This window comes from Typopeltis vanoorti, chromosome 21 (genome assembly GCF_054136105.1).
Source record: "Typopeltis vanoorti isolate ZY-2024b chromosome 21, IOZ_Tvanoo_1.0, whole genome shotgun sequence".
NCBI lineage: Eukaryota > Metazoa > Arthropoda > Arachnida > Uropygi > Thelyphonidae > Typopeltis > Typopeltis vanoorti.
The window spans coordinates 29,434,212-29,458,953 of NC_143569.1; the positions used below are offsets into that span (position 1 = coordinate 29,434,212).

General features: G+C 38.1%; 1 protein-coding gene across 7 annotated transcripts in view; it reads left to right on the forward strand.

Annotated features, from left to right (window-relative positions):
- Positions 1-24,742, forward strand: part of LOC150094689 (cell adhesion molecule Dscam1-like) — a 772,561-nt gene that overhangs the window by 607,655 nt on the left and 140,164 nt on the right. For all 7 annotated transcript variants that reach the window (XM_090411389.1, XM_090411386.1, XM_090411388.1 and 4 more), the window contains one exon: positions 5,279-5,464. In XM_090411389.1, coding sequence (XP_090267515.1) covers positions 5,279-5,464 — 186 coding nt within the window. The remainder of the gene's footprint in view (positions 1-5,278; positions 5,465-24,742) is intronic.

Below are 24,742 nucleotides of genomic sequence, written 5' to 3' on the forward strand. Positions count from 1 at the left end.
CAGCTGTATTATTATTTATTATTATTATTTGACACCTCCAGCGAATCCAAAGACTCATTGAGGGAGAGCGTGCCAACAGCATCGAATGGTAGTTCCCTTCCAACTACTAACAGTGCTCAAACTTGCTTAACTTTTTGCATGAGCCATTAGTACCAGAGGCTATACCAGTTAACCAACCAACCTTTGCTGCTGAAAGTATGGAAAGCAAAGTCTGAGTATGAAAAGAAACTGGCTCTGCGTGCTATAGACAACCCACAAGAATTCTATTGATATGCTGCAAGTAAAAGAAAGAATGAATACGAAAGGATAACTCTTCTAAACCCAGATAGCGTGAGGATTACGGATGCAGAAGATGTTGTTCAGTTAATGAGTGCCCATTTTGTTAAAAGCTATCAACTTGGTGAATGCAACATTGAGCTCACTGTTACCTCTTCACTAGATGAAGAAACGCAGGTGTGTGTGAGGCTGAGATATCGAGCTGTTGCAAAAATTGAATAAGAATTCAGCAATAGGGACTGATGGAATAACTGGCCATTCCATTGACCAGGCTGTTTAATACAAGTCTCAGAGTAGGGAAGATTCCACAGAAATGGAAGGAATGTATGGTAATTCCATTGCACAAGGGTGGTGCAAAGACTGATGTATCCAACTATCGACCAATTAGTATCTCAGGAATGGCAGTGAAGATTTTGGAAAAATTGGTTAGGGCTTACATTCAGAAATGGATTGACAGTGAATCTCTAGTTTGCAATGAACATGGGTTCACTAAGGGAATGTCATGTTTTAGCAACTTACTCACATTCTATAACAATGTTACCATTGAACTAGACAAGGGGAATGGATACACCATGATACTTTTGGATTTTGGTTGGCCGAATGGTTAGCGTATCCTCTCTCCAGCCAAAAGGCTGAGGGTTCGAATCCCGCCGTGGGCATGGATGTTTGTTTGTGAAAATACTAGTGGTGGTCGCGGTAAATGCCGTTGGTGTAGATGATGAAGGTAGTTGCGGCTGGTGGAGTGGGGGAGACGGAGATTGTAGAGTAGGTACCCTCCCTCGATGGGTCTTTGGACTCCCTGGAGGTGATATGTAATAATAATAATATTTTGCTAAGGCTTTTGACAGAATACAGCATGGCAGACTTTTGCCTAAATTGGAGAAAATGGGTTTGGGTTATACAATATTAGCATGGATAAGAGGATGACTGACTGACAGATATCAAAAAGTGGTATATGGGGGGATCTGAGTCTGCAAGGTTTAAGGTAATAAGTGGTGTACCACAAGGACATCACTTGTTACCTTAAACCTTAAATTGGGAAGGATTTGACAGTTTGAATAATGCTTGTGGTACACCATTATTCAAACTGTCAAATCCTTCCCAGTATCAGTGGGAAGGATTTGACAAGGAACACACAGCTAATTGCTGATGATGCAAAGATAGGTAGGGTAATCAGGAATGCTGCTGATATGCAGTATTTGCAGAATGATTTGAACAGGCTGGAATGGTGGGCATGAGAAAATGGATGTCAGTAAATGTAAAGGCATTCACTTTGGCGTGATTAGATATCCAATGTCATAATATATTGATGGGATTAGACTAGAAGAAACTAATGAGGCTAGGAATCTTGGGATGTTAGATAGGAAGTTGAAGTTCAGTGATCATGTGGTAAAGATTGCAAATGCATTCATATGTAAAGATAAGGATGTTATTTTGCCTCTTTACAAGCCCTTGATAAGACCTCACTTGGACTAATGTGCGCAGGTCTGGTCTCCTGGTTTCCGTTGTGATTCTGATATATTGGAGAGGGTACAAAGGAGAGTGTTAAAAATGATATCAGGATTATGGAATACTGATTATGAAGACACATTGAGAATTTGTAGACTGTAGACACTCTAGTAAACAGGAGAAAGAGGAGTGATATGATTGACAGCATATACTAGAAATATAAATTAAATCAACTTTAATATATACTTTCCAATATTTCGGCAACATCATGTTGCCATCTTCATGGGAATGTTAAATAGGAAATATTAAAGTTGTTTAATTTATATTTATAGTGTGCGCTGTCAATTCCTTAAGTATTTAATTATCATGTTTAACTGGCGTATAAGCCTTTCTACAAGAATTACTATCATCCACGGAGATTCCATCGCATGCAAGGTCCGCATTACAGCAAACTAAAGCTGAAGTTATCTAGACAACTGAATCGTCTGACCTTCCTAAAACGCTGCTGGGATAATCAGGTAATCCCAAATTGTGTAAAATTTAAGCACCGTTTCTTTTCACAGAAAGCTCTCTGTATCTATAACCGCTCGAGCCAGGCTTTGCTACGGGAGCAAATTAACGCTATATGTGGTTCCCTAGCTGACAATAAACAGAGCTATTTTAGCGCTAGAGAAAGAGCTTTCTAATACGCTAAATCATCAACTTTGGTCAATTCTACATGGCAGCTTGTGCACTGCAGCAAATAAAGAATTCGAAAAAATACGGAGTAGACATATCAACAAGTTTGATAAATTAAAAAAGAACTCGACATCCAAACCAACACTGTAGTTAATCTTTCTTCTGTTATCTTGAAGCCTGAAGCAGTCAACGCTCTGTCACGTGGTCACAACTTCGCCATTGCTCCTAGGAAATTACCGGCCAAGGAATTAATGATCCAGATTGAACACAGGATTTGCCACCTTCCAAACCACATCGTCAATGATATCAGATTGGATGTAGCCTGTGTTCTCACAAAAGCAAGACCACCAAAAACCAACATATCCAATAGTGAATACAAGTCTCTACAGGAAATGAAGAAAAACAAAGAAATAGTTATCACCAAAGCAGATATGGGGAACGCCACTGTGATACTCAATCATACTGACTACACAGGTAAGTTAATGCTTTACTATTAGATCGAGCTACTCACCTCCCGATTGAATACAATCCCACCGACTCACCAACTTTCAAAATAGAAAAGTCCATAGGCTCCTTAAGAAGGTCACTTCTTGGCCTGTGGAGATTATTAACAGACTAAAACCATATAACTTTAGATCCCCCTGTATATATGGGCTCCCAAAAATACATAAAGAAAATGTACCATTACATCGCATAGTGTATGGCATTGATTCCCCCACTTACAAACCTGCTAATATTTAGCCAAAGTGCTCTCACACTATACTGGCAACACACCATCACACATAAAAAACTCAGCCCACTTCAAAGCCAGTATAGAAAACCTTACACTCCAACATAATGACATAATGGTCAGTTTTGACATCTCCTCCTTATTCACAAATGTCCTCCTCAAAGAAACTTTAGAGCTAATCCAGGCTAAATTTGCTCCCGATATCTTAGCCCTATTTCAGTTCACAATGAACTCAGGCTATTTTGTTTGGCAAGAAAAATTCTACAAACAGATAGAGGGGGACAGCCATGGGTTAAACCACTTTCCCCACCCTTGGCCAACTTCTTTATGCAGACTTTTGAAAGCCTTAAACTCTGCCCCACAAAAACCTACCCATACGGCTTCGCTATGTTGATGATGTGTTTGCTATTTGGCCACATGGCCCGAATACACTCCTCTCCTTCTTAACACACTTAAACAACCAACACCCTAGAATCAAGTTCACCCTGGAAAAAGAGGAAAACAATAGCCTCCCCTTCCTAGACAACTCACCAACTGATGGAACCTTGGTTTTCTCAGTTTATAGAAAACTCACCCATACAGGCAGACACATTCACCAACAATTCCCCCCCATACACACACGACAATATGGAATTATTAAAACACTATTCAACAGGGCTAAACTAATCTGTTCAAATGACAAAGCCCTAACCACTGAACTAAATCACATCCTTAACACTTTCTCAGCCAATGGTTACCCCCCCCCCAAAAAAAAAAAAAAAAAAAAAAAAAATCCAAAAAATACTAAAACCAGTTATCCACAACCCACCTCCTCCCTTCACAAAAAAGATTACTCTAAATCTATCACCATTCCCTACATCCGAGGCACGGAAAAAATCAACAAAATTCTAAAAAAAACATGATTTGACATCTTGTTACAGACCATATAGAAAATTGGCATTCCTTATCAGCTCCACTAAAGACCAACCACTTCCTCTAGACCTACCTGGTGTATACTATGTCCCTTGCAGCTGTAAATTGTCCTACTTTGGCCAGACAGCAAATATCAGAATCTCAGAACACAAGGACTACATCCGATTTCACCATTACAGCCACTCTGGGCTTGCAGACCATGCTCTGGATACTCACCACAGAATAAGGTGGAATAAATCCACAGTAATACACTGCAGCAAGTTCAAATGTGAAAAACTATTCATGGAATCAGCCTCAGCCCTTAGGAACATGCCAAACCTCAACAAATTTGGATGCATGAGACTGTCCCAAATTTGGGAAACATACATCAGAAGAACTTCAGCCCAAAGGCCAAGAACACCTATTAATGCCCTATGAATATAGCCTATATATAACACTGAATATAGCCTACCAGGGGGGGGCACCATCAGGACTTTAGAAAAACGGTAGCTTCCTCGCTTCATTTCTCATTTGCTGTTATGTAGTATTTGCATGCACGTGTCTTTATCTTAAGTTCTCATGAAGATGGCAACGTAACATTTCCGAAATATTGGAAAGTATATATTAAAGTTGATTTAATTTATATTTCTAGTATACGCTGTCAATTCCTTAAGTATTTAATTATCATGATTGAGACTTACAAACTTCTGAAAGGATCATACAGGATTTCATTTGATGGAATTTTTCAATTTATGGAGGGTGGGGAAAGAACAAGAGAGCATCCTTGGAAGCTGAGAATGAATGCCACCAAGAAAAATCTAGCCCTCACAAGAAGGGGGTGAGGGCTAGATTTTTCTCTTAGAGGGTGGTGCGTGATTGGAATGGATTGCCATTGGATGTTGTGAGTGCAAGCAGTGTGAATGAATTCAAGAATAAGTATGATAGCTGGTGTGTGTAGTATGTGGCCTCCCTCGATGAGTCTCTGACTCCCTGGAGGTGTCTCTTAATAATAATAATACTTATTTATAAAGTCTAAATTTATATTACAGATTGTATTTATTTGTTGAATTGGATTTGAATATGGCATGGTCCATGTAACCTGTCCTGGTTTAAAAAACAAGAGAGCTTTAAGAAAAATAATTGGCAATCTCTGGTTTAGTCAGGCAGTAGTTTTTAATTTCATGACTCTTTCCTTATTTATCTAAGAATATGTTTATAAACTAAAATTTTGCTTTCTTTGTATTTCTGTTTTAGGTTACTTTCTATACTACAAGAAACAGTATGGAACCTGGGAAGACAGGCAAGTTGCAGCTCACCAGAATACTTATACATTCCATGATCTATATTGTGGTTCACATTATCAGTTCTATATTGTAGCCTTTAATACTGTAGGAAAAGGAAAACCAAGTGATGTTGTTGCTGCCAAAACTCAGGGAGGAGGTTGGTGAAATTATTATTATTATTACTTTTTTATTTTATTTTTTATTATCACCTCACCTGTAAGCTAGAATTACTTTTTTCTAATGATGTTCCAAAATTGTAATTAAATGTTTTTATAATTTAAAAATAAATCAACTTATTGTAATTTATTTTGAATATCTATGAATGCAGATGGAGCTATTCTACTACAGCTGATATTGCACATAATATCACGTGTTATCAAGTAAATTGTTCTTTTTTGAGTTTGACTATAACTACTGACAGTAGCTATAAAACTTAGCCGAAAATTTTATAATAAAAATATTAAATGTAAGTGTTTCTGGTATTAATATTTTATAATAAATTCTTGCTCTGTCTTCATAATCTGTATTCCATGATCCTGATATTATGACACTCTACTTTGCACTCTCTCCACTGTATCAGAATCATCACTATGGAAACCAGGAGACCAGACCTTCGTGCAGTAGTCCAAGTGAGGTCTTATCAAGGCCTTGTAAAGAGGCAAAATGACTTCATTATCTTTACATATCAAGGTTCATTTCAGCATTGCCATCATTGTCTGAGTTGTATTTACAATTTTTGCTATATGACTCTTGAACTTTAATTTCCTGTCTACTAAAACTCCAAGATCCCCAACCTCATCAATTACTTCAAGCATAATCCCACCAATATATACAACATTGGATATATGATCACACCAAAGTGCATGACTTTACATTTATTAACATTGAAATGACAGCCATTTTCACATGCCGACAATTCCAGCCTATTCAAATCATTCTGGAAATACTGCATATCAACAGCACTCCTGATTACCATATCTATCTTTGCATCATCAGCAAAGAGAGCTGCATGTCAAATATCAAATCCTTTCCAATGTCATTAATTGTACAAATTGAATAACAGTGAACCAAGGACTTGAAGCACACCACTGGTTACCTTGAATCTTACGGATTCATTCCCCCTCTCATATACCACTTTTTGATATGTCAGTCACCATCCTCTTATCCATGCCAATAGTTTATAAACCAATCTCATATTCACCAATCATCATCACCATCAAATTCCTGCCATGTACCCTCAAGGGGGTGTACAGGATATGATAGTACTATATGAAAAAAATTACATCATTACTAACTTCCTATCTACAATTTTCCTCCAAATCAGTCTGTTACTTGTCAAGACTCCAACATTATCAGATCTTATATTTCTATCGTCTAAGGCACTTTGTACCGTATCAATCCACCTATATCTTGGTTTTCCTCTGGGTCGTTTTACTGCCAACCTGGCAGAGAACACTTGTTTTGCTAATCTTTCTTTGCCCATTCTGTTTAAGTGACCATACCACCTGAGATTAGCTCTGTTAATGCATTCCTGGATGTTGACAATGTGAAGTTTTTTCCTAATATCCTCATTTTATAATGGCAATATCATATTGGCATCAATGGCAATATGATATTGCCATTGATACCATCTGTTCACACCTATAATCTTTCTCAGGACTCTCATATCTGCGGTCTCTAGTCTTTGGTCAAGTGTTTTACTTCTGACCCAGCTCTCAGATCCATAAGTTAAAACTAGTTTGAACACTGTCTTGTATACATTAATTTAGTGTTCCGACTAATTTCTCTCTTATTCCATATGAATTTATTCAGTTGACTTCCTACCATACCAGCTTTGCTGATTCTGTTGTCTATTTCTATATTTAATTTACCATCTTCACTAAAAATCATTCCTAAGTAGCTGAAATGTTTCACTTGTTCCACAGGTTCTCCATTTACAACACAGTTGACATTTTCAATGATTCTGCCTATTTTCATTGTCTTTGTCTTTTTATTGCTGACCTTCATACCATATCTATTACAACAGCTATTCAATTTAGTCAGAGAATCTTGCACACTTGTAGTGGATTTATTTAGAAGCATAACATCATCTGCATAAAGCAAAGAGCTGACATTAACATCTCCAATTTTGATATCATGTTTAATACCACTTTCCTTCATAATGTGATCCATATAGATAATGAATAACAGAGGAGATAATGTACATCCTTTTCTCACACCAGATTTAACATTAAACCATCTTCCTGTACTTCCTTCAATTCTAACTGCTGACTTACAACTCAAATAAAGACTAAGTATTGCTTGATATAATGTCCCATTGACACCATATAACTGTAGCGTATTGAATAGCTTCTCTCTTGGCACCTTGTCATATGCCTTTTCCAAATCGACAAAACTTAAATACAGATCTCTGTTATATTCCCATGATTTCTCCACTATTTGTCGTAAAGTGAAGATCTGATCCTGACAGCCTCTATTTGGCCTGAATCCAGCTTGTTCTTCACCAAGCTTTTCTTCCACAATTCTTCTCAACCGTTTCTCAAGTATACTTGCATAGATCTTGCCAGGAACACTCAGTAGGGAAATACCTCTGTAATTCTCACATTCAGTTTTATTTCCCTTTTTATATATGGGTACTATGAGAGCTCTACTCCAATCATCGGGAATTCGTCCCTCTGTCCAGGCTTTCTGAACTATGCAGTGCAGCCACTGTAAGACTCTTATACCACCATGGTTCAGCATTTCTGGTCGAATATCATCTACTCCTGCTGCCTTTCCACATTTCAAGATTTTGATGGATTTTTCTACTTCAAGTATGGATATGTATTCCTGACGGCATGCCTGAGCAGTGTTTCTTACCACTGTGCTGTCATCACTGCTTGTTTCATTTAGCAGTTTTTCAAAGTAATTACTCCATACTTCAAGGATATCTTTTTCTACCATTTTCAAGTCACTTTTATCATCTCTAACTCCTTTTACAGCACTCTTTCTTTCATTCCTAAGCTTCTTCAACAACCTCCAGCATATTTTGCCACCTTCTTGATATTTATTTTCTATATTCTTGCCAAAGTCCTCCCATGACTTTTGTTTAGCTAGTTTTACACAGTGTTTAGCATTCTTGCATTTGTCTCTGTATTCTCTAAGAGCGCAAGCTGACTTATTTGACAGGAACTTTTGATATGCTCTCTTCTTTTCCTTCACTGCCTCTTTAACTTCCTGTGTCCACCAGGGAGTTCTGATTTTTTTATCCTTGCAGACAACCTCACCACATGCTTCTCTGGCAGAATCAATCAATGTTTTCTTCAGAGTTTGCCACTGAATCTCCAAGGTTTGATTCCTGTTCTCAAACTCTTTCATTTTTTCTTCAATAATCTTTGTGTATTTTAGTCTACAGTTCACATCTGGGAGCTGCTCAACTTTTATTCGCTTTAAAACTTTCTTACATATTATTCTTTTCAGTATAATTCAATTTTATCCTGCTCAAGACTAAATAGTGATCGCTTCCAATTTCAAATCAAATTTGAAATATCTGTACACTCTGGTGTCCTGCACCAGGGAGAAAACATCACTATCAACAATAACATAGTCAATGAGACTTTTCTTATTCCTAGCCTCTTCTCTCCATGTGAATTTGTGCACATTTTTATGTTGGAACATGGTGTTAATAATAACCAGTCCATGTCCTGAGCAGAAATCCAACAGATATTTGCCATTATTATTAGCTTTGCTCTTTTCTCCAAATTTTCCCAAAATATTTTTGTATGTCTCACAATCATTTCCTGCTCTGCTAATTAGATCCCCAACAAGGACCAACTTTTCCTTTTTCATTGTGTCAGTTGCTTTTTCTAAGCCTCAAAAAAATTCCTCCAGTTCTACCTTAGTAGAACCTTCTGTGGGACCATAGGCACAAATAAGTCTCATTGTCCAGTTCCCCATTCTCATATTTGCCCACATTACTCTACTTGAGACTGACTGCCATTCAAGAAGATTAGCCTCGTATTTTGTGTTGAATACTATGGCTACTCCTTCTTTTCCTTGATTGTCATTGCCTGAATATAACATTTTGTATTTATTGCTCAGAAAGATCTCACCAGTTTTTGTCTTTTTTGTTTCAGTCACCCCTATTTTGTCGATCTGGTACTTATCTAATTCCTCAGCTAGCTCCATTTCTTTGCCATTCAGGCTTCTTATATTGATAGTACTGATCTTTAACTCTGGTGATGTTAAGTTTGGGTTTGTTTTCAGATTTGTTCCAGTAGCTGACTTTTCGCTGTTCGCCCTGGTTCCCTGGCGAAACACAATGGGGGCCTTGTTTAACCGGGCGACGCCCCAGCCGGCATGAAATTTTGTCATGTCATACCATCATTTTTTATTTTGGTTTAACCAATAAGAATACAATTTGGTCGGCTAAATCCCAAATTGCCAGCCCATCCTCGTTCGTTCAATATCCAAGTATCAAGGAGAACCAACCAGGGCTTCTGACATTAGGTCAGAAGCCCTGGTCGGTTCTCCGCATTCCTTTAAAGGCTATGTGGAGATCTCCTCTCAGTTATACAGCTTTGACCCTTAAGCACCCCATATTCTCCAATTTATTATTATATTATTATTATTATTATTATTATTACACCCTCCATGGAGTTGACAGACTCATCATGGAAGGTTCATTCAAATGACAACATATTTATCATATAGAATATTAAAATCCTTAACACTTCTTGCATTAACAACACATTCTGATAATGCATTCTCCTTTCACTGACAATTCTTTATGTAAAAAATCTACTCCTCACACCCCTCTTCACTGCACTTTTACTTCCAGGAATGACCTCTGGTTCTTCCCCTCTCACCTTCTACTCTTTTTTATAATCCCCTATGAATTAATCTGATAAAATCCTCTCACTGACTTAAATGTCTATCATATACCTCTCTTTTTCCTATCCAGCAAGCTCTGAAATCCACATTTCTTCAACCTCCCTCCATAGCCAGCATTCCAAACTCCAGATATTGTCTTAGTTACTCATCTCTGGACCCTCTCCAATGTCACAACATAACACTGAAATCCAGGTGACCATATCTGAGCACAATAGTCCAAGTGTGTCTGACCAGTGCATTAAACAGTGGCACAACCATTTCCTTATCTTTGCATGTTAGGGTACTTCTTATCATAGCAGCACTATGATATACAGCTTTTGCAACACTAGCAATTTGCCCTCTAAACTTCAGTCTACTGTCAACCATCACTTCCAAATCTCTAATCTCATCCACTTCCTGCAGTAGCACCATCGAAATAGTACACAGCATTATATTTCTGCACTCCAAAATGCAACACCTTGCACTTATTGATATTAAAACTACAACCCCCACTCTTTTGTCCAAGTAAAAAGTCTATTCAAATCTTCCTGAAGGGATTTAACATCAGCAGTGCTACTTATAATTCTTCCTAACTTTGCATTACCAGCAAACAACTGAAAATCCCCAGTCAGTCCACATGATATATCATTTACAAATGAGTTAAACAGCAGTGGGCCCCAAGAACAGAACTCTGGAGCACGCCACTGGTTAACCTCCTTTTTCGAGACACTGCTCCATCATACACAACCTGCAGGTATCATTCAGAGAGCCAATCTCTGATCCATCTAAACAATATATTATCTCTTCCCATCCTCTGCAGCTTGTACACCAAGTTATCATGTTGTAGTCTATCAAATGCTTTTGCAAAGTCTAAGAATATCTCTGTATATGATTCTCCCTTATCTAACACACTTGTCATAAAATGCAAGTAAATTACTGAAACAGGACCTGCCCTTTACAAATCCATGCTGACCATCATAAGGAATGCTATGTCCATCAACCCAATTTTGTATTCTATTCCTTGCCAATCTCTCCAACAGCTTGACCACAACCGCAGTTATACAGACTGGTCTATAGTTGGAGACTTCTGTCTTAGAACCATGCTTATGGAGCAACAGTTATTCACAGTATTCCATGCTGTATTCTGTCAAAATCCAAAAGTATTATGGTATATCCATTCCCCTTGTCTAACTCAGTGGTTACATTATTATAGAATGTGAGCAAGTTGCCAAAACATGACCTTCCTTTAATAAACCCATGCTGTTCATTGCAAAGTAGAGTTTAGCTGAACACTCTTTTAACATCCATGTTGATATCCCATCAGTTCCTATTGCAGAATTCTTATTCAGTTTATGGAATAGCTCTAGTACTTCCTCCTCATCCATGTGAGATTCCTCATACGATGAAGTGCTAGGGATGAGTTCAGTGTTGCATATACCAGGTTGATAGCTTTTGCTTATCTAGTTCCTTACTTATGCAGACATCATTACACATGCTTGATAGGTCTGAACTGGACAAACACAGAATGTTTTCTCTTTGTAATCATTTCCATAATAATAACCATTCCCATCGTTAACACAGTTACCTAACGTTATCGCTCTTACACACAGATTCTCATGATTCCTCCCATCAGAATTCAGTTTCCCTGACTCTCTATGTTATTTCTTATATCTGTTTCAAATAATTATTGTGTGTCATGTGCTGGGGTCACTTAAGGGTCAAAACCAAATAACTGGGAGGAGGCCTCCACATTGCCTTTCAGGAATGCAGACAACCGACTGGGCTTCTGACCTAATGTCCAATCCTCATCTTCACGTGGCGCATCCTGCTGATAGGTATCTACTGGGTGCTAAACAAATGAGGATTGGCTTGCAATTTGGGACTTAGCCAACCAAATTGTTCTTTTTATTGCCTTAAACAACAAATGTAATCATTTCCATAATGGTACTACATGATGAAATTTCTTGCCAGCTGGGTTGTCACTTAGTTAAACAAGGGGGTGCCTGCTGTTTTCTTCGGGGAACCAGTGAAAAGTCACCTACTGGAACAAGCTGCAACTCAGCATAAAGAAGAAGAAAACCAATGTCAAAAGAACTGATGATAGGAACATCGATATAAGGAGTATTAATTGAAAGGAAATCGAACTTGCAGAAGAATTGGAAAAGTACCACGTGAACATAATTGGCATTACTGAGACAAAGAAAACAAATACAGGGGAGATATTACTAAATAGGATGTTATTTTCAGACAATAACAATCAAAGAAAGGAAGTAGTAGCAGTAGCATTAAACTTCTTGCATGGAAAGCAGTTTCAAATAGAGTTATGTGGACAAACTTCAATATGGGGAAATGGACAACAAAACTAATTTGTGTATATGGTCCCACAGAAGATTATTCTAAGCAAGAAGTGGAGGAGTTTTTTTGAGTCATCAGAATGAGCAGCTGAGATAAAGAAAATGGAAATAGTGGTCCCTAGAGACCTGAACAGCAGAGTAGGAAATGAATCCCACTAGGCATATAGGAATGTTTTGAAAAAATTTGGAGCAAAGGGCAAAGCTAATAATAATGGTAATTATTCCATGGATTTCTATGCACGACACAGATTGTCATTACTAACACCGTATTCCACCATAAAGATGGATGTTCACAAGTTCATGTAGAGAGAAGATGCAAGAAATAAGAACAGCCTCATTGACCATATCATTGTTAATAGTGATATCTTCATGATGGTTCAGATAGAAGAATGTACAGAGGATTTGATTGGAAGTGACAATTACTTAATGCTAAGCAGGATAAAATGGATATTACATTGAAAAGAACAGTATTTAAGTAATTTTTAAAAATAATTAAAGTTGAAAAGCTTTTGCTGGTAAAGTGCAGACTTAACTATACAAAAATTATTGAAGAAAATTTGCTCAGTTTGAAAACAAGAACCAAACCTTGGAGTCTCGGTGGTAAAACTCTGAAGAAGACATCAATGGATTCAACTATGGAGGTATGGATGAAATCGCTTGCAAGTCTAGAAAAATAAAAACACCATGGTGGACATGAGAATTAATGAAGTAGTCCTGGAAAAGAAGAAAGAATGCCAAAAATTCCTAGCAAATAAGTCAGCAGATGCCCTAAAAGAATACAGAGAAAAATATAAGCTATCTTAGCTATGTGTAAAAGTAGCTAAACAAAAAACGATGGGATGACTTTGGTAAAAGTATGGAAAATAAATATGTAAGGTAGCATAATGTTCTTGAAGCTATCAAAGAAATTTTGAAATGGAGGAAAGTGTACTGTAAAAGGATTCAAAGATGATAATGGTGACATGAAAACTGAAGATAAGGATATCCTAGATGTCTAGAGTAATTACATTGAAAAACTGGTAAATAACCAAGCAGTGACAGAACCATACTAGAAAATTTTCAAGAGGAATGCAAAGAGGAGTACATATCAATACTTGAGGTAGAAAAATTGAAATGTGGAAAGGCAGCTGGAGTAGATGATATTTGACCAGAAATGCTTAAGTATGGAGTATAAAAGTTTTACAGTACTGAAGCAATTGTAGTATCCATCTATAAAACAGGAAATAAAGCTGAATGTGAGAATTACAGAGCAATTTTTGTACTGTGTATTCCCGGTTAGATTTATGCAATCATATTTGAAAAGAGGTTGAGAAAGATTGTGGAAGAGAAACTTAGAGAAGAACAAGCAAAGTTCAGGCCAAATAGAGGTTATTGAGATCAGATTTTCACTTTAAGAAAAATAGTTGAAAAACTTGGGATTATGACAAGGATCTGTACTTTGATTCCTCTTTCATTATTTTGAAAAAGGCATAACACAAGGTGCCTAGAGAAAAGCTTTTCAAAACACTACCATTATATGAGGTCAATGCAACATTATACAGCGCAATCCAGAGTTATGTTGACAGTCAGCAGTTTGAATTGAAGGAAATACAGGAAGATGATTTGATGTGATTAGAGTGGAGATAATTACATTATCTCCACTCTAATTCAACATCTATATGGATGACATTATGAAAGAAAGTGGCATTTGGCCTGATATTAGAATTGGAGATGTCAACCTTAGCTGTTTGCTTTATGCAGATGATGTTGCACTCCTAAACACATCTAGTGCAAGTCTCCAGAATTCTCTAACTAAATTGAATAACAGCTATAACAAATTTGGCATGAAAATCAGCAATAAAAAAAACAATAACTTTGAAAATTGGCAGTTACATAGAAAACTTCAACTGCATTCTGAATGATGATCCTATAGAACAAGTAAAATATTTCAGCTATTTAGGTACAGTTTTTAGTGAAGATGACAGGTTAAATCTGGACATAGACAACAGAATAATCAAAGCGGTATGGTGGATAGCCAGCTAAACAAATTAATACGGAACAAGAGAGAAAGCCAGACCACAAAACTAGCAGTGTACAAGACAGTGATGAAACCAGTTTTAATTTAGGGATCTGAGAGTTGGGTTAAAAAAAAGCACTTGACTAAAGATTAGATAACACAGATATGAGAGTTCTGAGAAAAATTACAGGTGTGAACAGATGATATAAATGGCAGATTAATATTAAAAATGAATATATTAGAAAGTAACTTGACATTATTAACATTCAAGAATGTGTGAACAGCACTAATCTAAGGTGGTATGTAAATAGAATGGCTGAGGAATGGTTAGCAAAACAAGTGTTTGTTGCCAAAATGGCAGGATAGAGACCCAGAGAAAGACCACAGTCTAGGTGGATTGATTCAGTTAGAACTGCCTTAGAAGAATGAAATGTTAGATATGACAATATAGGAGTACTTACAAGTACTAGACTAATTTGATGGAAAACTGTGGATAGGAGATTAATAATGCATTAACATCTTCCTCAGTTCAGAGGAAGATGTGGATGCCATAGATCAACAGATTTCCACAATCAGTACACGGCAAGCAATTATCATGGGAGACTTCAATTGATTGGGGTGCTTAAGGGTCAAAGCTGTATAACTGAGAGGAGACCTCCACATAGCCTTTAAAGGAATGCGGAGAACCGACCAGGGCTTCTGACCTAATGTCCAATCCTCACCTTCTCGTGGTGCACCCTGTTGGGTATCTACTTTGATACTGAACGAACGAAGATGGGCTGGCAATTTGGGATTTAGCCGACCAAATTGTATTCTTATTGGTTAAACCAAAATAAAAAATGATGGTACAACATGACAAAATTTCATGCCGGCTGGGGCGTCGCCTGGTTAAACAAGGCCCCCGTTGTTTTCGCCAGGGAACCAGGGCGAACAGTGAAAAGTCAGCTACTGGAACAAATCTGAAAACAAACACCAACTCAACATCACCAGAGTTAAAGATCGGTACTATCAACGTAAGAAGCCTGAATGGCAAAGAAATGGAGCTAGCTGAGGAATTAGATAAGTACCAGATCGACATAATAGGGGTGACTGAAACAAAAAAGACAAAAACTGGTGAGATCTTTCTAAGCAATAAATACAAAATGTCATATTCAGGCAATAACAATCAAGGAAAAGAAGGAGTAGCCATAGTATTCAACACAAAATACGAGGCTAATCTTCTTGAATGGCAGTCAGTCTCAAGTAGAGTAATGTGGGCAAATATGAGAATGGGGAACTGGACAATGAGACTTATTTGTGCCTATGGTCCCACAGAAGGTTCTACTAAGGTAGAACTGGAGGAATTTTTTTGAGGCTTTAGAAAAAGCAACTGACACAATGAAAAAGGAAAAGTTGGTCCTTGTTGGGGATCTAAATAGTAGAGTAGGAAATGATTGTGAGACATACAAAAATATTTTGGGAAAATTTGGAGAAAAGAGCAAAGCTAATAATAATGGCAAATATCTGTTGGATTTCTGCTCAGGACATGGACTGGTTATTACTAACACCATGTTCCAACATAAAAATGTGCACAAATTCACATGGAGAGAAGAGGCTAGGAATAAGAAAAGTCTCATTGACTATGTTATTGTTGATAGTGATGTTTTCTCCCTGGTGCAGGACACCAGAGTGTACAGAGGATTTGAAATTGGAAGTGATCACTATTTAGTCTTGAGCAGGATAAAATTGAATTTCACATTGAAAAGAATAACATGTAAGAAAGTTTTAAAGCGAATAAAAGTTGAGCAGCTCTCAGATGTAAACTGTAGACTAAAAGACAGAAATATTATTGAAAAGAAAATGAAAGAGTTTGAGAACAGGAATCAAACCTTGGAGATTCAGTGGCAAACTCTGAAGGAAACATTGATTGATTCTGCCAGAGAGGCATGTGGTGAGGTTGTGTGCAAAGATAAAAAAATCAGAACTCCCTGGTGGACACAGGAAGTTAAAGAGGCAGTGAAGGAAAAGAAGAAAGCATATCAAAAGTTCCTGGCAAATAAGTCAGCTTTTACTCTTACAGAATACAGAGACAAATGCAAGAATGCTAAACACTGTGTAAAACTAGCTAAACAAAAGTCATGGGAGGACTTTGGCAAGAATATAGAAAATAAATATCAAGAAGGTGGCAAAATATTCTGGAGGTTGTTGAAGAAGCTTAGGAATGAAAGAAAGAGTGCTGTAAAAGGAGTTAGAGATGATAAAAGTGACTTGAAAATGGTAGAAAAAGATATCCTTGAAGTATGGAGTAATTACTTTGAAAAACTGCTAAATGAAACAAGCAGTGATGACAGCACAGTGGTAAGAAACACTGCTCAGGCATGCAGTCAGGAATACATATCCATACTTGAAGTAGAAAAAGCCATCAAAGGCTTGAAAGGCAGCAGGAGTAGATGATATTCGACCAGAAATGCTGAACTATGGTGGTATAAGAGTCTTACAGTGGCTGCACTGCATAGTTCAGAAAGCCTGGACAGAGGGACGAATTCCCGATGATTGGAGTAGAGCTCTCATAGTACCCATATATAAAAAGGGAAATAAAACTGAATGTGAGAATTACAGAGGTATTTCCCTACTGAGTGTTCCTGGCAAGGTCTATGCAAGTATACTTGAGAAACGGTTGAGAAGAATTGTGGAAGAAAAGCTTGGTGAAGAACAAGCTGGATTCAGGCCAAATAGAGGCTGTCAGGATCAGATCTTCACTTTACGACAAATAGTCGAGAAAGCATGGGAATATAACAAAGATCTGTATTTAAGTTTTGTCGATTTGGAAAAGGCATATGACAAGGTGCCAAGAGAGAAGCTATTCAATACACAACAGTTATATGGTGTCAATGGGGCATTATATCAAGCAATACTTAGTCTTTATTTGAGTTGTGAGTCAGCAGTTAGAATTGAAGGAAGTACAGGAAGATGGTTTAATGTTAAATCTGGTGTGAGACAAGGATGTACATTATCCCCTCTGTTATTCATTATCTATATGGATCACATTATGAAGGAATGTGGTATTAAACCTGATATCAAAATTGGTGATGTTAATGTCAGCTCTTTGCTTTATGCGAATGATGTTATACTTCTAAATAAATCCGCTACAAGTCTGCAAGATTCTCTGACTAAATTGAATAGCTGTTGTAATAGATATGGTATGAAGGTCAGCAATAAAAAGACAAAGACAATGAAAATAGGCAGAATCATTGAAAATGTCAACTGTGTTGTGAATGGAGAACCTGTGGAACAAGTAAAACATTTCAGCTACTTAGGCACAATTTTTACTGAAGATGGTAAACTAAATATAGAAATAGACAACAGAATCAGCAAAGCTGGTATCGTGGGAAGTCAATTGAATAAATTCATATGGAATAAGAAAGAAATTAGTCGGAACACTAAATTAGCTGTATACAAGACTGTGTTCAAACCAATTTTAACTTATGGATCTGAGAGCTGGGTCAGAAGTAAAACACTTGACCAAAGACTAGAGACCGCAGATGTGAGAGTCCTGAGAAAGATTAGAGGCGTGAACAGATGGCATCAATGGCAATATCATATTAAAAATGAGGATATTAGGAAAGAACTTGACATTGTCAGCATCCAGGAATGCGTTAGCAGAGCTAATCTCAGATGGTATGGTCACTTAAATAGAATGGGAGAGGAAAGATTAGCAAAACAAGTGTTCTCTGCCAGGTTGGCAGGAAAACGACCCAGAGGAAGACCAAGATATAGGTGGATTGATACGGTACAAAGTGCCTTAGACGATAGAAATATAAGATCTGATAATGTTGGAGTCTTGACAAGTAACAGACTGATTTGGAGGAAAATCGTAGATAGGAAGTTAGTAATGATGTAATTTTTTCATGTAGTACTGTCATATCCTGTACACCCCTTGAGGGTACATGGCAGGAATTTGATGATGATGATGATGACTTCAATTGAATTCATCATCACTACAATCTTTAATGTAGTGCTTTCATAGTAGCCCAAACACCCTTTGGGAGTATATATCAGGAAATTGACGATGATGAGTCTGCTGACTAGTTATGATAAGGAAAACATCATGTTGGAGGCTTGATGGATTTTTACAACACTCAAAAAGAATTAAAATAGAATTTAATACTTCCTATATTTCGTCCTAGTCACTAGGACATCTACAGGGATTACAAAAACAATTAATGTAACATATACACAAATAACAAACAATACTAAGCCCAACCACGTGGGTGACACTAAAGTCCCATCTAGGTAGAGCGCCACTCTAAGGGCAGTAGGTAATAAGTGGCCTGGAATGTAAGGTGGGAACTCTGGTGATGAGTGTTTCCCAAATCTTCGGAAGCTTAATGCAACCATATTTATTGAGATTTGGTTGGTTTTTGAGAGCTGCTGCTGCTTCTAAGAAAAGTCTCTCTTTCTTGAATTTGCTGTGGTGGAGCATGGTGGTTTTCTTCCATGATACCCTGTGGGTGGTGTCCAAAACATGGTCAGCCAAGCCTGAATGGTCATAGTTGTGTTTGAAGATGTAAGACTTGTGTTCCTCTAGACGGATGGATGCTGATCTGCCTGTCTGTCCAAATTACGCCAGCTTACAGGAACAGGGTACTTTGTAAACTCCAGGCAGAGAGAGAGAGGAGGGAGCTGATCTTTCGTAGAACGGATAAGGGTAGCCAGTTTGCGGTGGGGCTTATATGCTGTGTGTAGGTTGTACTGTTTTAGTATCTTGGCTATTTTTTCGGATGTGCCACGGATGTAGGGTATGGTGATGGCATTTTTAAAATCTTGTTGACGAGAAGGACGGGGAATGGGGGAGGAGTTGATTATTTTTTTGATACTGTGATCGCTGTAGCCATTGGAGAGGAAATTGCTGTGTATTTGGTTAAGCTCAGTAGTGAGGTGTTTCCACTGGAACAAAGATTGTGGGCTCTCTTGGTAAGAGTTTTAATAATGCCATATTGTTGAGAGGGGTGGTGGTGGGAGAGTTTGTGAATGTATCTGCCTGTGTGTGCGGGTTTTCTGTATACGGTGAAGGTAAGTGTATCATTAGGCAGGCGTGTGACTAAGGTGTCTAGGAAGGGTAAACACTTGTTCTTTTCCTTTTCCATAGTGAACTGGATTCTTGGATGTAGACTATTGAGATGACTGAGGAAGGAGTCTAACGTGTCTGAACCATGAGGCCAAATAGAGAACACATCATCTACATATCTTAGCCAGATAGAAGGTTTGAGTGGGGCTGAGTCTATGGCTCGTTTTTCGAAATCTTCCATATAGAAATTAGCAAGGGGGGGTTGAGAGGGGGGAACCCATGGCAGTTCCCTCTATCTGCTTGTAGATTTTGTTGTTCCAAGAGAAATACCCAGAGTTAATGGCAAAGGAAAAGAGATCTAAGATGTCAGAGGGAAAAACGTTTTCTAAGAGAGATAAGGTGTCAATTAAGGGAATATTGGTAAACAAAGAGGAGATATCAAAGCTTACCAATATGTCTGTCTTATTCAAGGTTAAATTTTCTGTGAGGGCTTTAAAGTGGGTCGAGGTTTTTATATAGGAAGGGGACCTTCCGGTGAGGGGGATCAGAGAGTTGGCCAGCTGTTTAGATAGTCTATAGCAAGGTGCATTGGTGGCATTTACTATAGGCCTGAGTGGGGAATTGGGTTTGTGGATTTTTGGTAAACCGTATATTCGGGGGGGACGGGAGCGGAAAGGTTTAAGTTTTTTCGTGACATCAGGGGACCAGGAAGATACTTTTTTGAGTAAAATGTTTAATTTCTTAACTTGTGTTTTTGTGGGGTCGTGTTCTAGCGGGATGTAGGTAGTGCGATCGCGGAGGATAATGTTCATTTTACAATTATATTCACTGGTATTAAGAACGACTGTGGCATTACCCTTATCCGCTCTGGTGATGACGATACTTTTTTCTTTACGTAGTTTCAGTAGAGCCGTGCGTTGGGCATATAATAAATTACTTTTCGGCGGCGAAGAATGCGCGAGGATGTTGGCTACATCAAGTCTGATGTTGTTAGCTATCTCCGACGGTAAGCGACCGATTCCACGTTCGATGTTCACCATTACGTCAAGCACCATCCGTCTAGAGGAACACAAGTCTTACATCTTCAAACACAACTATGGCCATTCAGGCTTGGCTGACCATGTTTTGGACACCACCCGCAGGGTATCATGGAAGAAAACCACCATGCTCCACCACAGCAAATTCAAGAAAGAGAGACTTTTCTTAGAAGCAGCAGCAGCAGCTCTCAAAAACCAACCAAATCTCAATAAATATGGTTGCATTAAGCTTCCGAAGATTTGGGAAACACTCATCACCAGAGTTTCCACCTTACATTCCAGGCCACCTACTACTGCCCTTAGAGGGCGCTCTACCTAGATACGACTTTAGTGTCACCCACGTGGTTGGGCTTAGTATTGCTTGTTATTTGTGTATATGTTACATTAATTGTTTTTGTAATCCCTGTAGATGTCCTAGTGACTAGGACGAAATATAGGAAGTATTAAATTCTATTTTAATTCTTTTTGAGTGTTGTAAAAAATCCATTAAGCCTCCAACATGATGTCCTCACAAGCACTTAAGCCTCTACACATGTATTCTAATCATCCATGGAGAAGAATTAGCACGCAAATCCAAGCAATACGGTAAGTCAAAACTACGACTATCTAGGCAACTAAATAGGCTGGCCTTTTTAAAACGATGTCGGGACACAAGAGTGATACCAAACTGCGTTAAAATGAAGATCAATTTCCATTCCAAAAAAGCACTTCGTATATATAACCGTGCCAGCCGGGCATTACTCCGTGAGCAAATCGCCTCTACACGTGCTACCCTCGCAGTGATGAACGATGTCCTGGTGACTAGGACGAAATATAGGAACTATTAAATTCTATTTTAATTCTTTTTGAGTGTTGTAAAAAATCCATTAAGCCTCCAACATTATGTCCTCACAGCACTTAAGCCTCTACACACGTATGATAAGGAAAAGTTGAGAAGAATGTCCATGATTACTAATGAATCAGTGAGAAGATTGTGCAGCAGGAATGGTGTGCAGTTTATAAGATGTATGGATTGAATTTGACGGACAAAAGGACTTGTACATTCAATACATTTGAATTGTTTTGGAGTTAGATGCTTGGAGAAAGAGACTGTGTTGTTCAATGAGAGGCTAAAAGTGCAATATCAGGTAAACTGGAAATAATGGGATGGGAGTTGAGGGGAATTGCATTCAAGTATGGTTCAGCCACCAGTGGGGCAAATGGGGAGTGTGTGTGTGTGTGTGTGTGTGTGTGTGTGTGTGTGTGTGTGTGTGTGTGTGTGTGTGTGTGTGTGTGTGTGTGTGTGTGTGTGTACAGAAATCATTATGCAATGCTGAATAGTTTCCAAGGTGTCATATCTGAATGGGGTTGGCTAACATTATGCAAAAATAACTCTGGGACCAAAATGATGTTCAAATAAATGCATGCATATGAATGCCAGAAGTATGAGAAATAAGTGAGATGAGTTTTTTGCATTGGTCAGCTCATCTTCACCAAAAATTGACCTGGTTCTGTCAAACAAAGACTTGGTTGACAAAAAATGATAGTTACAGTTATAGAATATAACGAATATTATATTTTCAGAGAGAATAGAATAGGGTATCACTAATGATAGCTGAACAACTCCAACCAACAAAAAATAGTTATTGAAGAGGATTTTAGATCTGAGTGTGATGCTATCTGCTGTGAGATAGAAGCCAGTAGGCCCGAATATATTCTTGGTTGCTGCTATAGACCAGGCAGTTCAGAGGAAGATGTGGATGCCATAGATCAACAGATTAGCATAATCAGCACACGGCAAGCAATTATCATGGGAGACTTTAACTATTGGATATATATTGGAAGGAGGAAAGGGCACATAGAAAGATAAAAATATAATTTAGAAATAAATATTACCACTTGCCATAAATATTGTTACAACTTGAACAGTACATAAACTTTTAATTTATCAGTAAATCGTTTCCAGCTTTCACACATACAAACTACATGCATAACATGCATATAGCAGTACTCAATGTTTAAAATGTCCCCCTTTTGCCTTCAAGCATGCCCAAAGTCTGTGAGGCCACATATTGATTGTGGCATGCACAACATCCAACTGAAACGTTGCCCCAGCTTGTTCCAAATCCACCTTCAGGCTAATGATGCTGGGGTGTCATTTCTTGCAGACTACTCTCTTAAGCTCTGACCATAATTTCAAGTCCAACAGATTCAGATCAGGTGTGGACAGACTTATGTGTTTGTCGTACATGTTGTTTATTTTTTAACGGTATATATTAGAACACAGAAAAATAAGTAATTTATTAACTTATTAACTTATTGCTCATATTTCACTGGTGTTATAACCAGCATCTTCAGAGATGATGACCTCTCTGAACTCTGGATGCTATGGCATGTGCTATGCAACCATCCGGGACATATACTCCCGATTGTTTTGGTGATTAAACTACTCTTCAGTAGTGTAAATCTTCTAATCTGTGAAGAGGGTATCTCTGTGTCTGTTGTTCGTGTACTGCCTTCACTTTTATCACATGCTGTTGCGTAGTTGTGATGTTAGGAAGTGTCCAGTATAATGTTAATAAGTTTCATCCCCAGGTCATCAGTTAGCACATGTTACATCATTCTCTGTGAAACGTTCATCTCTCTGCAACATCACTTCCTGCATTCTCACAGATCATGTATGCCTTCACAGTCCTTACAAACTGTTGCATTCTAATGCAGTGTGGTCTACCTGTTTTTTGGTATGTCTTCTGTATTGTTGCAACAGTTAATAGTCTGATACACGAATATGATCCTAAGTGTGTTTAGCGTGTTGAAAATAACAGGTGGCTGCATTCCAACCTTGTGAAGTCCTGTTGCAGCTACATGGTAGTCTCCCCACCACATGTTAATCTGTACAACTAGACAACTCTCTCTCTACTGATAAATAAACACATGAATGTTGACTGCATACCCACTAATAGAACCGAGCTCATGCAATTCTGTGGGCAGCGCAGGTGTGTGCAGAAGTTGTAACAATATTTATGGCAACTGTGTAGTTACTAAGGGGATAATCACCTGAAACAGCATGTAATAGATGGGACTAGAGGTTTGAAAGTGTTGGATCTGGTAATAGTATCAAATACGATAGCAACTCTACCTCTGATCATAGAAAGCGACCATGCAGGTTTGTTCAAGGAGGTTGTTCAACATATGGAATTCTCACTCAAGAAATGGTTTATGCAGAATTATGAAGCTGGTAACTTCACAAACTATGCTAGGGAGGCAGCTTGGAGAAGAATCCACAAAGAGAGAATATTGGTAATGCCTGAGAAGTATTCAGGAATTGTTTCAGAGGCATTATCTGACTGCATACACAGCATCAGGTAGATAAACCAAGTAGGGATTAAGTGGATTGAGAAGCAATATTATTATTATTGTATGATCACCTCCATGGAGTTCAAAGACTAATCCAGGAGATCCAAACTATTCACACAATCTGTCATTCCTTTCCTTAAATCCATTAAGAGACAAAGCACAACTACTCTGGCAACCCATTCCACTCATTCACAACTCTCCAAGCAAAAAATCTAGTCCTCACACCCCTACTAACCACACCTTTATTCAACTTCCAGGGATGATTCCCTTGTTCTGGTCCCTCTAGCCAAGTGCTGAAACATTTCCCCTGCATCTATCCTATAAAACCCTTTAAGTAACTTAAAAATTTCTGTCATATCCCCTCTTTTTCACCTATCAACCAACTTCTCAATTCACACACCCTCAATCTATCCTCACAGGGAACATTCCATAGTCCACTCACCAACATGGTCACTTGCCTCTGAATCCTCTCTTCTGCTTCCTCATCACCAAGAAATCCAGGGGACCAGACTTGAGCACAGTAATCCAGATGTGAGTGTATCAAGGCCTTGTAAAGAGGAATAACAACTTCCTTATCTCTTCTTGTTAATGTGTTCTTCAATAGAAGTAATCTTATGGACCTTAGCAACCTTATCAGTATGTCCTCTAAACTTTAACTCTCTGTCTACGACCACCCTCTAAATCTCTAGCTTCATCTGTTTCCTCAAGTACAGTGCCATCAATGTGATACACAGCTTTAATCTATTTATCCCAAAATGCATAACTTTACATTTCTCCACATTAAACTGATACCTATTATCTTTTGCCCAACTGA